General features: G+C 38.7%; 1 protein-coding gene across 4 annotated transcripts in view; it reads left to right on the top strand.

The window, feature by feature from the left end:
• Positions 1-16,915, top strand: part of LOC105498909 (contactin associated protein like 3) — a 242,009-nt gene that overhangs the window by 54,171 nt on the left and 170,923 nt on the right. For all 4 annotated transcript variants that reach the window (XM_071077491.1, XM_071077492.1, XM_071077490.1 and 1 more), the window contains one exon: positions 9,685-9,878. In XM_071077491.1, coding sequence (XP_070933592.1) covers positions 9,753-9,878 — 126 coding nt within the window. In that variant the 5' untranslated portion in view covers positions 9,685-9,752. The remainder of the gene's footprint in view (positions 1-9,684; positions 9,879-16,915) is intronic.

Raw genomic sequence — 16,915 nt, 5'->3', positions numbered from 1 at the left:
TGTACTTACCATATAACCCAGCAATTCCACTCCAAAAAATATATGTCCACTCTGAGACTTAAATGTTCATAGCCGCAGGGCGCAGTGGCTCACGCCTGTAATGCCAGCACTTTGGGAGGGCGAGGCGGGCGGATCACCTGAGGTCAGGAGTTCAAGACCAGCCTGGCCAACATGGTGAAACTCTGTGTCCACTAAAAATACAAAAAGTAGCTGGGCGTGGTGGTGCACGCCAGGAATCCCAGCTACTTGGGAAGCTGAGGCAGGAGAATTGCTTGAACCTGGGAGGCGGAGGTTGCAGTGAGTTGAGATTGCACCACTGAACTCCAGCCTGGGCAAACAGAGCAAGACTCCATCTTAAATATATGTATATATGAATATATATATTCATAGCAACATTATTCGTGGTAGATGATATGGTTTGGCTGTGTCCCCACTCAAATCTCTTGAATTGTAGCTCTCATAATTCCCACGTGTTGTGGAAGGGACCTGGTGGGGGATAATTGAATCATGGGGGCGGTTTCCCCCATACTGTTCTTGTGGTTGAGAATCAATCTCACAAGGTCTGATAGTTTTGTAAGGGGAAACCCCTTTTGCTTGTCATTCTCTTTTGTTTGCTGCCATGTAAGATATGCTTTTCGCCTTGTGCCATGGTTGTGAGGCCTCCTCAGCCACGTGCAACTGTGAATCCATTAAACCTTTTTTTCTTTATGAATCACCCAGTCTCAGGTATGTCTTTATCAGCAGTGTGAAAATGGACTAATACAGTAGACAAAAACTAGAAGCAACTCAAATGTCCATCAACTACTGAATGGATAACCACAATGTGGCATATTCATTGAACTGGTTGCCATTTAGTAATAAAATTGAAGAAACTACTGATAGGCCATGATTTATTTATGTAGTTAATTGTTCCTTAATGTTACATATTATTCTTGAGGAATGCCATCCCACTCCTTTCTAGGATTTTCGTGTCACTCTCTTACAATTGCATTCTTCCTTCTAAAAATGTTGTCGTTTCACTCTTTTCCTGTTCAAATAAATCCCGTGCTATATGTGACAGCTCAGCTGTCTGTAATTTTTGGCAAGAAGGTGAGGTTGAATAGGAAAATTCCTGTTTACCAGAGGCAAACAGGAATCACTCAAGAATAAAGGGACACTGTATTCACCATCATATTGCCAACCTCTGCTCTGGCAAGATGAAGTACATGTCTTTAACATATTCTTCCTGATAAGTATATTTTAAAAGGCACTTTCTATATAAAGCAAACATGAGAGTGAAAAAATGTAGGGAAGACAGAGCATCTAGGAACCTGAAGATTTGAGGAAATTGTAGAGATAGAAAGCAAATTAGTGGTAGCTATGTCTAACTATAGAGGGTAGCGATGAGGAGGATTGTTGTGGTAGTGAAGTGGTTCCCTTTCTTGATTGTGGTGGGGGTTACGGAGCCTAAACATGTCATACAACTAGACAGACATGTCATTTCCTGGTTTTGATGTTGGACTGTAATTTTATAAGATGTAACCATTGGTAGAAAGTAGGTGAAGAGTACACATCACTTCTCGGTACTATCTTTGCCTATTCATGTGAAGCTATATTTCAGAATAATTTTTTTCTTAAATGACATTTAATTTCTGACTGGCAGTTTAATTTGTGCTTCAAAATGGATTCAAAAGGACTGTGACCAGTGATGAAAATGGTAAAATACAACAGTTGGTCCTATAACCAGCTCTCTGACCTTAAAGTCAGTGTTAAGGGAGGCATTCCAGAACTTCTGTAGGACATGGTGGAGATTTACCTATTTTCTTTCACATTAATTTTTGCCAACTGGATTTTTTTAGGTTGTCATGTTTTTTCCAAAGAATTCAGTGGGACAAACTTTAGCAGAATTCTAATGCCACACATTTTCCCTGATGTGCACTTGCCTCTAAAAAATATTTGTTTGTTAATAGCAACTTAAACATTATTGTAATGTTTAGAGGACATTCCTTTTACATCATATTTTGATACTATCATATTACATGTAATAATTGATAAATGCATGTCTCTTTTCATACAAGGCTTTCACAGCAATTTCATAAACTATAATTAGTTTAACTACATAATATCCTTAGGAAAAATGTAAATATTACCATCTCTTTTTTTTTTTTTTAGTAGGAGGTGGGTTAGGGGATTTTGGTTGACTGAGCGGTCAGTCACATACAGATGGGTAATTTGGTATTCACTAAAATAATCACTTCTCAGCATTTCACTCTTGTGTTTCCTTGCATATCAACTGACATTTAATAAGAAAGGAAAATACACGCGTTTAATCACTCCCTGAAGAAAGTAAACACACTACCCGTGGGAAATGGAATACAGTGAGAGGAGCGTAATCAGCCTCAGGGTGCTCTGACTCCATTCCAACCCTCTCCTCATGTGCCCCGTTTGCCCATCACCCATCACTTTTGCCTCGTTGTGTCTACTCACCAGGTGAAGATAATGGCTTCTTTGCCTGCTCAAGTGATATTTTGAGGTGATATGTCTTATCAAATAATTTATTGGATGTATGAAAAATGCACAATGATGGTTTTATTAAATTATGCAGTTAGTTTCCGAGATGAATGGAACTACACCTACCCAAAATTCAAGATGTAGTGGAGATAAGGGAGAAGGTTATAGGCTGAGTCATTTAACCATTAGGGCCGTTTCTGATATTTTCTGTGAGGGCCAAGTGGAGTTGTCAGTGGAGTGCATGTGAGTTTCCACCAGTGGCCAGAGCCTGAGCAAGAGCCTGCAAGAGGGAACACTCCCCCAACTTCTGGGGTGATAAAGGATTTCTCACTGTCCCACCAGCCTGCAGAGTAGGTTTCACCATTTTGTTAACTATTCCAGCTGAACATTTCTTACTGACCTCCGATTTCATCTAAGGTGAGCTCCTGCTCACATCTCTCCCTGCAAGGTTCGTATCTCTTTCGATTTTAGGCCAGGTGATTGTTCTGCAAGCTGGACTCTCCAATGCATTTGTAAAAGATCATGAACCTGGAAGGCGGAGGTTGCAGTGAGCTGAGATTGCACCACTGATCTCCAGCCTGGGCTGGAGTTTGTTAATAAGGGAAGAAATGAGGCTCCTTATAGCTTTCTACTTCCTGGGGCAGAAGCCAGAAGCTCCATCCCATAGATTTTGATAAGTTGTACTTTTGTTTTCATTCAGCTTGAAATACTTGCTAATTTCTCTTTTAGTTTCTTCTTTGATTCATTGGTTATGAAGTATGTGTTATTAGTTTCCTAATATTCCTGGATTTTTCAGAGAAGTCACTATTGTTTTCTTATTTTAATCTATTGTATATCACAGAGATATACTTTACATGATTTAAATGATTTTAACTTTGTTGAAACTTGTTTAATGACTTGTTTAATGGTCTATTTTGGTAAAAGTTCCAAATGAACATGTTCTTCTGTTAGGTGGAGCATTCCACAAATATCAATGAATCATATAGGTTGATAGTGATAATTAATACTTCTGAATCCCTATTTTCTGTCTTCTTGTGCAATCAGTTACCAAGACGGGGTATTAGAATCTCCTGTAATTGTAGATTTATTTATTTCATTCAGTTTTACTAGGTTTCATTTCATGTATTTTGAAACCCTGTTATTAAGTGTTTGCACGTTCAGGATTATGTCCTCAGATGAAGTACATCTTAATCATTGGGAAATAATTTTCTTTGCCTTTTACAATTTTTGCACTGAAATCTACTTTATTTAATGGAGCCATTCCAGCTTTTTTTTGACTAGTGTTAGTATAACATATGTTTTTCCATGTGTTTACACTTAGGCTATTGGAGCCCTTTTTATTTAAAGTATGTTTCTTGTAGGCAACATATAGGTAGACCTTGCTTTCTCATCTAATCTGACCATCATTGCCATTTAATAGGAGTGTTTGTACTACTTACCTTTAATATGATTGTTTATACGATTAATTTTAAGTCTAACACCTACTATTTGTTTTTTGTTTATTCTACGTCCATTTTCAAAGGTACTAGGGAGTGTAGATGCATTTTGTAAGATAATACATTTTATAAATTGTTATGTACACTCTGAGATTTTAACCATAATTGCAATTCTTTTTTTATGAACACATTTTTGGTAGGCTGAATGTTCTTTCTGCATCGACCTGCTAAGGTTGAGGGAAATACTGCTGAAATAGAACATGTACACAAAGACAGATTGTGAGGGAGGGGTTCTGTATTTTTTACTTTAAAACAACATAGTTGGAAAAAGACTGTAGTACCTGATTCTATATCTGTGTAGTTAGACCTTTTTATTCTAAATGAAATTAGACCTCAGTTAAATGTCTGAATTCCCCTCTGCAAAAAGGCAGACCTACTGACAAAAAGCATAGCTGTTTAAAGCCTGTAAATCTTAGAAGTGGAATGACGGAGTTTATTTAAAGCCAGCTTCACTTCTCTTCCCTATAAATACACATAATCTCACTGGAGTGTAGGAGCTGTGACAGTCCCTACCTCACGTCTCACCCCTGGTAATACCTGAAATTTTTAATGTGAATTAAAATGCAATTCGATAAGGAAAAAAAACAAACATATCCGGATAAAATGACATTTGAAACAATTTGTTATCTTAGTGGGAAGTGTCTCGTGGGGACAAGGTTGATTTAACTATGTGTTTGCTTGATATATAGAAGCCTCTAATAGTGGCTGGCTTGGAACATTTACTTTGTTTACTTATATTTTGTGCCTTGGTACTCATCAAATGTTGAGGAAGGAATAAGATTATGGTGATATGATGATAATCATAGTGATGATGATGATGATGATTTACCTGTGCATGATTTCCCCTGTAAACAAAGTCAATACATTCTCTGTGACAGTGCTGCCACTTATGACTAGATACTATAGTCATGGGAATTTTTATTGTTGTTAGTCAGAAACAAGCCTCCAGCTGTGGGGTTTCTACTTTTCTTTCAGAGCCCCTGCCCCAGACAGCGAAATGTAACTTTGACCTGAGGTAAATGTAGAATTATAACAGATATAACTGTATAAAATAGACACATAATCATCCCAAATTATTTGTAACCAAAAAGTACTAAGTGATTGACAAATCGTGTGAATATATTCATGGACAGGGATAACAATGAAACATAAGCTGATTTTAAAAATATCTTTCCTTGTGTTTTAATTAGTGATTTTATTTTCTCATCTGTAAGGTGGATACGATAAAGACAACCCACTGAATGCTTTTAGAAATAAAAAATGATAATATACGTGAAAATATCTGGTAGAATTCTGAGCATACAGTATATGCTTCAGTTTCTCACTTCCCCCTTTTCCCTTGTTTTCCATTACGAAATAAGTGGCAAAACTAATCATTTCCTCAGAACTTGAAAACTTAAAAATGGATAAAATGGTATGTAAGGTAAATTCTATGTTGTGTGAACATTCAGGGACAAAGCAGTTTGCACAGCTCAGCATCTTCACTGCCTTCACAGCCTTTATGAAAACCAATTACCCTTTAAAAAATAACATCCACTGCCTTAAGCCATATAAAGTGTAAGAGAAAGTTTCCGTTGCTCAGCATATTTTAATCTCCAGTAATGAAACGTGTGTGTCAGAACATATATTACGAATGGAGGGGTTGAGGTTTTTGTAATTCACAGGATCTGTGGGGTAGAATTGTGACACTTTAACTCAGGTGCAGTGTCTTGTCAGAGGCAGGGAAAGGAGGAGGGTGAAGTGGAGAAGAAACGTTTGTGATGGGGGAGAGGCTGAGCTTAGAGAACGTAACTGCTTCCCCTGTTTTGTGTACAAAGTTTTGGTGACCATAGACCAGAAGGGACTATGAAAAGACACTTCCAGGTTGAAAAGGAGTCAGGATATGTATAATCTTAACAAATAGAAGACTTTCATTTGTTTTAATTTAAAGAAAACAAAAATTGACTGTGGCATCACATTTGAATAATAATTTAGTTACAAAGTGCTTTAGTGTCAGTTATCCCATTGCCTTTGTTACAGTCTTGTGAGGTGATTTATATGACTTAGTGCTCCCCTCCCCACTTTATGCTTTTCTTTTTTAAACAAAGGACAACATTTTTGTCTCAGAAAGGTTGAGTGACTGGACAATTACCACACGCTAGTTGAGGGTGGAGTCAGGCAACCTCCTTTCTCTATTACCCATAGTGGCCTTCTATACCAACCTTCAAAGATGCCTTGAACAAAGGCACACAGTCCAGTGCTATCCAGAAGTGTACAGGTCAGTTACGTTGTTCCCACCGTTTCCACTCAGCATTTAATTAAATTGTGTGCACATCAGCTTACCCTTAAAACCCAGCTGGGATTGCAGATTTCCTGAGGCTACAACATCCTGATGAAATTCTTTGCTAATGCCAAAATTTCATTACTTTATCAGTAATGGCTGAAGATATAGTTTATTTGCATTTGAATATTACTTCATCAAAGGTAAAATCAAGTTACTGAAATGAGTCATCTGTTAGCAGAAGTGCAACTGTGAACACCAACAACTAACAAACAGTGAGGGATGCAGAGAAGAGGGATGGCCAGCGGCTCCCGCCTCCTCTATTGGGAACGCACCATCCCAGGGTAGCACACCAGAACCGTGTTGACTCATTTTCCTCCTTGGGCTTCTCCACATGTGTTCTCATAGTAATTACTTTTCTAAACCTGGAATGAGAGGGAGTGAAAATACCAAAGAAAGGTTATGAAATACAAGCTGAAGAAGATGCCCTTCATGCTGACTAACCAAGAGGAGGGGAAGAACCAAAAATATTGAATAGTTCCTCAAAAGTTTCAGCTCTGTGTATAAAATTCCCAATGTACCACATCCAGCCTAAGATGATGGGTTGGCTATTAGCATCTCCTTCACCTTCTCCCAGGTCTTTTAGAGCAACCATAAAATAGGCTGGGCCCAGTGACTCATGCCTGTTCCCAGCCCTTTGGGAGGCCGAGCTGGGCAGGAGACCAAGTCCATCCTGGCCAACATGGTGAAACTCCGTCTTTACTAAAAATACAAAAATTAGCCGGGTGTGGTGGCACGTACCTGTAATCCCAGCTACTCGGGTGGCCGAGGCAGGAGAATTGCTTGAACCAGGGAGTCGGAGGTTGCAGTGAGCAGAGATCTTGCCACTGCACTCCAGGCTGGTGACAGAGTGAGACTCTTGTCTCAAAAGGATAATAAGATAATAAGAAATAAAAGGATAATAAGAAAAACAGAAAAGGATACACAGTTTCAGTAGTGTTATACCTAGGACTATTGCCTGCTAGTTAGACCAACCCCGAAAGGATCTCCCACCAATTAAATTTTACATAGTCTTAGGAGAGAACAATAGATCTGGTAGAGTCAACAGGAAGGACCAGTAGAGAAAACCCCACTGGCACTGCACCGTCAACCCTCTGAAACCCCGGCCTTGCCTGACCAGGAGTAGGAGAGGTTGCCCTGCTGCACAGGGGCTGCTTCCTTAGGCAGCCAGACCTGCTCACTCCCAAACTTCTTTACATCTGTTTTACATTTATTTGAGAACCACCACATCCCATGATTATCATCAAAATAATATGATAAAAATATTTAATCGCACAGGTTCTGGATCCAAAGCTTGTGGGCCACTTGCTAGATGCATAAACATAGGTCAGCGGCCCACCATCCATACAGAGGGTAGTAATGAGGCCTTGTCTTTTAAAGGTACATTAGGAATTAAATGCAAAATTTATTTAAAGGGAACTCTTTGCCTGACCCAGAGTTCTCAAATGCTCAATAAATATTCATTGTTAAATTGAGTGATTATAGAAGTGGGTAGGTGGAATTCTGTCACATTCTGAAAAGTTAAGTTGGAAGGAATGAGCAGAGAGGAGAAACTGTGGAAGCAGTTTCCACTGAGGACTGAAGAAGTCCATGCACTGTCTCTGGCAGGGGCTCACATAAATATTACCATAGATCATCCAAGAGGAAATCTTGCCCGATCCAGGAAACCATGTTGCATGAGTGGAGGATGCCCCTGGTCTATAGCAGAACATTCAACTTTGAACAAGAGCTGTGTCCACCTCCTAGCTCTCTGGCTTAAGAAAGATAACGGAATGTTTTAGTGTCAATCAGATGCACAATGTTGGTTACCAATAATCTTCCATCCTGTCTACTAGATCAGATTCTTGACTCTTCAGGTCAAAACATGGAACAATAAGAAGCAAAACAAAAATAATATATATATATGTGTGTGTGCGTGTGTGTACATACATATATATATATAAAATACAGACTTAAGAGGTGCTTATCGTACATTCAGAGGAAAAAATATTTTTGAACAAAGATTCACTACAAAAATATCTTAGAATCTGACTTCTAACAATCTATAAACTTGGGAATCATAAGGAAACAGTAGTTAAGTGTGGTCCTCCATTCAAATAGATGCCTAATATTTATATTTATTATTTAAATATGTTATTTAAATACAAATATTTGTATTTCTCAACACTTCCCCATAATAACTTATGTTAAAGTATAATGTCCTCACTTATTTGTTTTTACTCCTAGCTGTATTCTAGTAATATCAAACATTTTTGGACATGTACTAAAGTACTAAAGACTTTACAAATGAGGACATAATGATAAAACCCCCCAATAATAAAATACACAGTATAAGTCAATGAATAATATTGAACTGTCTAGAACTTCAGACTTTCTATCAGAGCCTTCAGGTAAGTGGCAGCAGCAGGGAGTTAAAAGTGTGCTGACTCCTCGACTTGGGAATTGTTTATAGAGAGTACTCTCTTTTTCTAGACATTGGTTATTAAAGAAGCTGTGGTTCTGGAGTGTCCCCTAATTCTATTAAACTAGAAAAATAACAAACATCAATAAAACATCAGTGGGCATTCCTATGTTTTCGTTTCAGACGTAGCATTGGTCAGCACAAAAAGAGCAGATTTTCTGCTGTGCGCGCATCTTCTTCAATACCTGACAGTCTCCTTCTCCTTGTCCAAGATGGACGAGCACTGTGTGAGGCTTGCCCCGGTTTCCCGGCAGTACTGCCAGAGAGAGCCGAGTGTACAAGAACCTGCTTATGACTCACCTTGACCATTTGCCACTCCGTACCTTTTTGTACTTTTTTTTTACCAGTGTCTCCTCCACACCCCAGTTCCTCGTAACCATCACTCTCCTCTGTACCTCTGTGAATTAACTTTTTAAAATTCCACATGTAAGTGGGATTGCCTCACAAAGCACTCTATATTTGAATTGTTCTTTAACACATCCATTTCTCCTATGAGACTGTAAGCACTTTGAGTGCAAGGTCAATATATTAACCATCTTTGTTTTATTAATGCTTAATACTGTACTTCCTACTACTGGAATTGAGTCTCTTGTGTTGGGAAAAGGCAAATCTTGCACAAGGGCTATGAAATACACTAGTTCCAAAAATGGACAGGAATGCTGTATTAGCCACCTGCATTAAACAAACATTTTCTCCGCTCAGTAGGACACCTGCATTCTGGAATGTCAGGGTCATCTAGCTAAATTTGAACACAGTCTAGGGTTCATCCAGCCACCTGTAATTCTTCTATTTTTTCTACTGTAAATCGATTATTTTCTTAATATATATTCATAATTGTATCATTTTCTAATCTAGTAACAGCTGTGTTAAATAACTTCTTCCTCTACCATTTTCCCACTTTTTCTGTTTCAAAAAAGGAGCTGGTGGCTGGACCCCACTTGTGTCAAATAAATACCAGTGGCTGCAAATTGACCTTGGAGAGAGAATGGAGGTCACTGCTGTGGCCACCCAAGGAGGATATGGGAGCTCTGACTGGGTGACCAGCTACCTCCTGATGTTCAGTGATGGTGGGAGAAACTGGAAGCAGTATCGCCGAGAAGAAAGCATCTGGGTATGTTTGCTAATAATAATGATTGCCACCTATTGCTGCAAACCTATTAGAAAAACAGAATTTTAAGCGTTACTTTGAAAAAAAATGTTCTAAGTGAAAGTAAGATACCTATTTCATTGAAAGCATTGAAAGACAATCTTGTATTTAATACCATTAGTGTGGAAGTTAAAAAATAATACAAATCATACATAATTTATTTTTTCTTGGTTTGCTTAATGAAGTAATTTAACATTGCCTCTGCATTATTTTAAAGTGGTAGGTTGAATTCATTTATCTTCTCTGATTTGATCTGATATTTTTGAAAGACACTGAAATTTCAAAATGTAATCAATGAGCAGTTTCTGTATGTATGACAAGTACAGGAACACAGACTTTGAACTTGAATAATCGTGTGTCCTTTATTAAGTGGCCAGATTTAGTTTTTCTTGTTTTGTTTTGTTTCGTTTTTGAGATGGAGTTTCACTCTTATTGCCCAGGCTAGAGTGCAGTGGCACGATCTTGGCTTACTGCAACCTCCGCCTCCTAGGTTCAAGCAATTCTCCGGCCTCAGCCTCCTGAATAGCTGGGACTACAGACGTGCACCACCACACTTGGCTAATTTTTTTTTTGTATTTTGAGTAGAGACGGGGTTTTGCCATGTTGGCCAGGCTGGTCTCGAACTCCTGAGCTCAGGTCATCCACCTATCTTGGCCTCCCAAAGTGCTGGGATTACAGGAGTGAGTAAATAGACTACAGATCTCTGTGAGATTCTCTGGATTCTGTAAATATCCTCATAACAGTGACATTATTTCTGTTTCTGATTATATGTCAGTGCCTCTTTGGACGGGGTTAGTCACTTTTTGTTTAACTTTTGTAGCTACTTGGGAGGCTGAGGTAGGAGAATCACTTGAACCCGGGAGGCAGAGGTTGTAGTGAGCCGAGATCGCGCCATTGCACTCCAGCCTGGGCAAAAAAGAGAGAAACTCCGTCTCAATAATAATAATAGTTATTATTATTATTTATTATATAGTGTTTGGAAGTAACCTGTATCTGTTTAAAATCTTGCTCTGCATTGATTAATGTTTAAAATGTTGTGGACAGTTTCCCTGTAAAAGAGATGCTGTAAGAGAAAACTCTAATATAGAGTCTGTGTCGTATTTGTAATTTGGCTCTTTCTTCCTCCTAAAAAAAAATACATCAATGATGGAGGTACCGTCAGCATTTTTGTTATCCAGTTAAACAGCTCAGAGGGAAGCCATAGCCAAGGCAACGCCATCTGCCAATTTTGCTTACTCTGAAAGGTTACTAGCCTGCAGGGAAAGAGCGTAAAGGTTAAGGTTCTTACTAATCCAGAACACTTAAAATAACAGATGTCAACTCTCATGATCTTACCACGTGTAGGAACGTGTTGAGCTTCACAGGAACAAGTGATTTACTTTCCTGGTGCCCCCTCACAGTGTGAGCTTCCTTTCACGGTCGCTGTGCTTTCAGCCTTTCATCCCTGCATCTCTATTCTGGGTTGACTTGTGGTTTCCAAAAACGTATGTTGGAATCATAACTCCCAATACCTCAGAATGTGACCTTAATTGGATATAAGGTTTTTAAAAAGGTAATCAAGTTAAAATGTAGTCAGGAGGGTTGACCCTAATCTAATATGACTGGTGTCCTCATCAGGAAGGACCTTTGGACGCAGAGACAGATGTACACAGAGGGAACACAGTGCAAGGGCACATAGGGAAGCAGCCCTGTGAGGAGGGAGGATTGGAATAATGCATGGACAAGCCACAGAACACCGGAGGCACCAGCAGCTAGGAGATGGGTATGGAACAGATCCCTCCCTAGAGCCTCCAGAGGCAGCATGGCCTGCGGACACCTTGCTCTTGGACGTGTGGCATCCATCACTTTAGCTACCTAGTTTGTGACACTGGGTTACAGCAGTTCTGGAAAACTAGCTCAGCCTCTAAAGCCTAACCGTGCCTAACAGGAGTAGGACATCAGGAAATGTTTCCTGAATGAATGAGTGAAATTCATCCTCTCCCAGGATGCCCTTTTTGAACAACCACACCGAAAATGGTCCTTCCTGGCTCTGCACATCTCTAGGACTTGTTTTGGACTAAAGCAATGATATGTAGTGCTATGAGGGTTCAGGACTCAGCCTTCCACTGTTTTGAGCTAAAAGGTTTTTGGGGATAGGGCTTTATCTTTGCATCTCCTTCATCCTGCATCACTGTGACTGGCAAATTGTAACCATTTAACAGCTTCATTTCCTACTCTATGACTAACTATACAGAATTTGCATGGTGAAAAAAATGTTAACGCTACTGACAAGAGAACCCACAAAACAAACCAGAGATGGTTCTCGTGAGTGTTTAGTTATGAGACACAGACCCGAAGAGACTTGAGAATGACAGGCCTTGGAGAAAGCATTACCATGTGGGTTGCTGGAAAATAATTCAGGAAATTTTTCAGAAAGCAGAAATAATACAAACAAAAGCATGGATAATGGATGGGATACACAAAAAACAGTGAGGTGTAAGATGTGAAATGGCTGTTCAGACTGAGATAGAATATGGGGAATTTGCTGAAAGTTGTAAAATTGCAAAGAGAGAGGCTGTCAAGTTTGGATTATAAAATACCTATGTAGATATTTGAGTTTCTTTTTTAAAAAAAACTTTTACTTTTTGTGGGTACATAGTAGGTGTATACGTTTATGGGATTCAAGAGGTACTTTGATACAAGCATGCAGTGCGTAATAATCACATCATATAAAATGAGAGATCCATCCCCTCAAGTATTTATCCTTTGTGTTACAGATAATCCAATTATACACTTTTAGTTATTTTTAAATGTACAGTTAAATTATTATTGACTATAGTCACCTTGTGCTATCAAATACTAGGTCTTATTCATTCTTACTATTTTTTTGTACCCAATAACTATCTCCACCTCCTCCCCAGCCCCCACGCCCCTTCCCTGCCACTGGTAACCATCTTGATTTGCGTTTCTTGAACTGCTACATCAGCACCTCAGGGACATATTCTCCATTCGTTCATTCATTCATTCATTCATTCATTCTTTTAGTAAATAAGCAAATAATTATGGTAGAGGTTAGTAATACACTCTTGGGAAATGTGAGTTGAGTCATAATTATCATATTCTTCACTAGGCATGTCCCTTCTGTCTAGTATTTTTCCTATCAAAGCTACTTTTCTAGAAATAAAGTTCACTAATTGATTGTCTCTTAAAAAGATGGGCGGATATTGGCTGTCCTCCAGTCTTATCATTGCTGCCTTAACAATAAATTACATCTCTTATTAGCGTTTCTGCCCTTTACCAAGGCATTAATTTTAGATATGAATGGATGATATTAAAATAACTTAAGATTTATTTTTGATACCTAAAATATTAATACCCTTGATTAATGAAAATTATGTTTTTATAAGGTTATTATCTTTCCTAGCACATTATTATCTTTATTATTATTATCTTTTCCTGACCACAGCTACCTCCCCTGCCCTCAGGGTCATCGTATTAACCTTCCTGTACCAGGAGAACAGAATGCATTTCCAGCTCTCTCCTAGGGATAGTGTTGCTTCTGCTTTTATGTTAAGGACACATTAAAAATTCATTCTGCAGCCTTATGTATTTCTTGGATGCTGTTCTTCTATCTTTTTATGGCTTTTTTTTTTTGATCTGGGTTTACCATTGTCAATGCTAATGTTTTCTATTATTAAAGATCCACAGTTGCTTATCTGCAATTTTTAATTCTAAAAGCAAAGTTATTAAAATGGCGAACCCCAAGCAGACACAAATTTATTTAGCAGCAAAACCTGAATGTACTGACTTTGGGGCTATTTGAATTTTTTAGTTACTCTGCTTAATGTGAATATTCATATGTTTTATTGCAAAAATAGTAACGTGATTACTAGTCACTAATATCTGGTGTATACACAGTATGACCTTTCTAGTATATGAAATGAATCTGAATGTAAAGCAAATCTGATACCACAGCTTTCGATAAGAGATTGTGCAGCTGTCGTATCAATCACTGACATTTGATTATCTGAATAGATTAATATATTAGTCCACATTCGTACTAATTACATGCTTCACATTGACTGCTTCAAGGGCTGGACTGAGTTTGTGTTGAGAAATACCCAAGAAAACTAGAAATAACTGCCAGATTTATGGAATCTTCAGAGTAGTAAAAGCCCCATTCAAAAGAGAGAATCCCTGTTACTTAAAACAGGACTACATGAATCTTTTCTGAGTAGCAGAACAAGCTTCATTATGTATTATACTTTCAGTTAACAAAATGTATTTCAGGACACAGACTCACTTGAAGTGAATAATCTCATCTGCTGCATCATTTTAAAAGATGCCATTACTCAAACAAGGTCAAAAGAATAAACAACAGAAGAAAAGAGGGAAGATAAAAGATAATTTTCTGGGAGAACCATACACTATTTTTTTTTGTAGTAGCAGTAATATGAATTGCCTTAAAAAACCACCTGACCTAATAAGAACAAATGTTCTTACCGCAGTGGAAGAGGGGAGCATTCTGTAAGCAGACATGGCCAGCCCAGCCGAGAGAGCCCCCCTTTGCTGACTTCCTCCATGAACATGGGCGCCTACAGTGCCACCCAAGTGCCAGAGCAGGAGTAAGTCCCGGCAGTGCGTACCAGCTCCTGGTCCTGCTGTAGCAATGACTACAAGCTGAAACGACACCTCTGCTGTTGGCTTAAAACAACACAAATGTATTACTTACAGTTTTGGAAGTGAAGAGTCCAAAGTTGGTCTCACCAGGCCAAAATCAAGGTGTCAGTAGGGCTGTGTTCTTTCTGGAGGCACTAGGGGAATAAAATGTCACTGGCCCCTCCAGCTTCTAGAAGGCACCTACACTCCTTGGTCCATGAGCCTTTTCCTGTATCTTCAAAGGCAGCCAGTACAAACTAAATCCTGCTCTTATTGAATCACTTTGACCCAACACACCTTCCTTCCTCTTCCACTTTTAAGGAAACCTGTGATTACATTGGGCTCACCTGGAGAATCCAGGGCACTCTCATTATTTCCAGCTCAACTGATTGGCATCTTTAATTCCCATCTGCAACTTTAGTTATCCTTGCCATGTAACACAACATATTCACAGCTTCCAGGAGTTAGACATAGGCATCTTTGGGGACCATTATTCTGCTGATTACAAAATGCATCAGGTTCAAATATTTAGCAGGCTAGAGTTAACACCTTCCTTATTACTATCACAAAATGTAGAAAAGCAGTGAATAAATCATCGGGAAGTTTGCAGCTTATTTGGCTGTCTCCACAACTGCCTTTCATGCCTAGAATGTTTCTAAAAGGAGAGTCTCTCCCAGTTATCTACACCCATCCTGCCCTTGTAAAGTCACCTGGAAAACTGCAGCTATTTTTCAGAAATCCCTGTTTCCATTATACAGATATTCTGTGCGAAAGTGTTCTTTTGGTCTGACTTATTCTAATAAATGCTCCCATTTAACATGCATGTACGTAACCCAGCAAATTACCTTCTTCGCAGGATATTAAAGTTAGTGTGTTCTGTGCTGTATGTATCTGTGTGTGTATTATGTTTGAACCAGAATATACAATCTATCAAGGAGCTCATTCTTTATCCTTTTCCTGCATTTTCTTATAAACTATTTGGCTCATTAAAAAAAAAAAAAAAGAACAAATATTCTGAATCAAAACGGAGAGAAAAGATATTTGGAAATCCAGCCTAACCATGCTAGAAAAATGTCCCGGAATCATGCTGAGAGATTATACCATAATATTCTGCTAATCATAGTCCCAGATTAGCAATCACTGACTAGCCACTTTCCCTCATGTCGATTTTTCAGTTATTTCTGAAAGAATAAAGAATTAAATCTGCAAGGAAATATAGAACTTTTTAATTCATTGTGAAATTTTCTTCTGGTTGGGATTAGATGTATTCAGGTTATTATCCATCCCTGACACAGGTTTCAAGTTCCCCTCTGAGCACCAGACTTCATTTCTTTTGGATGTCAAATAGACATGTCCAAAACCAAATTTATTATCTCCACATCCTTCCCATCACCAAACCTATCGCCCCTGGGCTTCCACCTCTCAGTAAATATCACAGCATTTACCAGCTGTTGGCTTGAGCCAATATGCCTGGAGTTACCAATGACTTCCATTCCTTCACACTCCACAGTCAGTCCATAGGCATATCCTGTCGACTCAGTCTTTCAACAGATCGTGTCAGTCACAACTTCAGAGTATATGTGGAGTCTGATGACTTTTCCTCACCTCTGTTATTACCATGACAGCCCATTGCCCACTGTCTCTCACCTGGACCATTGCCACAGCTTCACATCCCATCTCACTTCTGCCTTTGCAACTAGCTTCCAATTTAAATCTATATAATTTTATTTTCTTTAATTTTTGCTGTAAATTGCCACGTAGTTTATGCACCATATGAAGTGTAGTCGTTTTCAATAAAGAACTGACCTTATTTAGATAAAAAGAAAGAAGCAACTTCGACCACATTCTCTGTCTGTGGCTTCAAATATTTTGTGCTATGTTGTCCTAGTTGCTCTTTAAAAATGTCAGGCAAGATCCGTCCTTTGTACTAGCTATTCAGTATCTCTGAAATTTTCTCCTAGATAACTTAGATAGCATAGATAGCTTCCTCAATTCGTTTCTTGAGTAAATTATCTCTTCCTGATAGAATTCTTCTAGATAACCTAACCCCTAATGTGCGTAGAACACACACACACAGACACGCATGCACCCAGCTCCCACTGCCCTCCCACCCTACCCTCCTCCAGCCTGTGTCTTCCTGGTTTTGTGTTTCCTTATGGAAGTCATTATGTCCTGTTCCCATGTATGGAATTTTGGGTTTTTTTTCTGTCTCTTCTCACCAGGAAGGTTTTACGCAAAGAAAGAAAATGTTCTCTGAATAATATTATTGGACTTGTGTTTTTTAAAATTTTCTGACAAAGAGCATACATTTTGCTATAATTGAATTCTTGTTTCACTGGTCTTTATCAGTATTGAGAATGTGA

The sequence above is a fragment of the Macaca nemestrina genome, chromosome 14 (assembly GCF_043159975.1).
Source record: "Macaca nemestrina isolate mMacNem1 chromosome 14, mMacNem.hap1, whole genome shotgun sequence".
Classification (NCBI taxonomy): Eukaryota; Metazoa; Chordata; class Mammalia; order Primates; family Cercopithecidae; genus Macaca; species Macaca nemestrina.
Note: the sequence above shows the minus strand (reverse complement) of the source record. Positions and strands in the feature narration are given on the sequence as shown.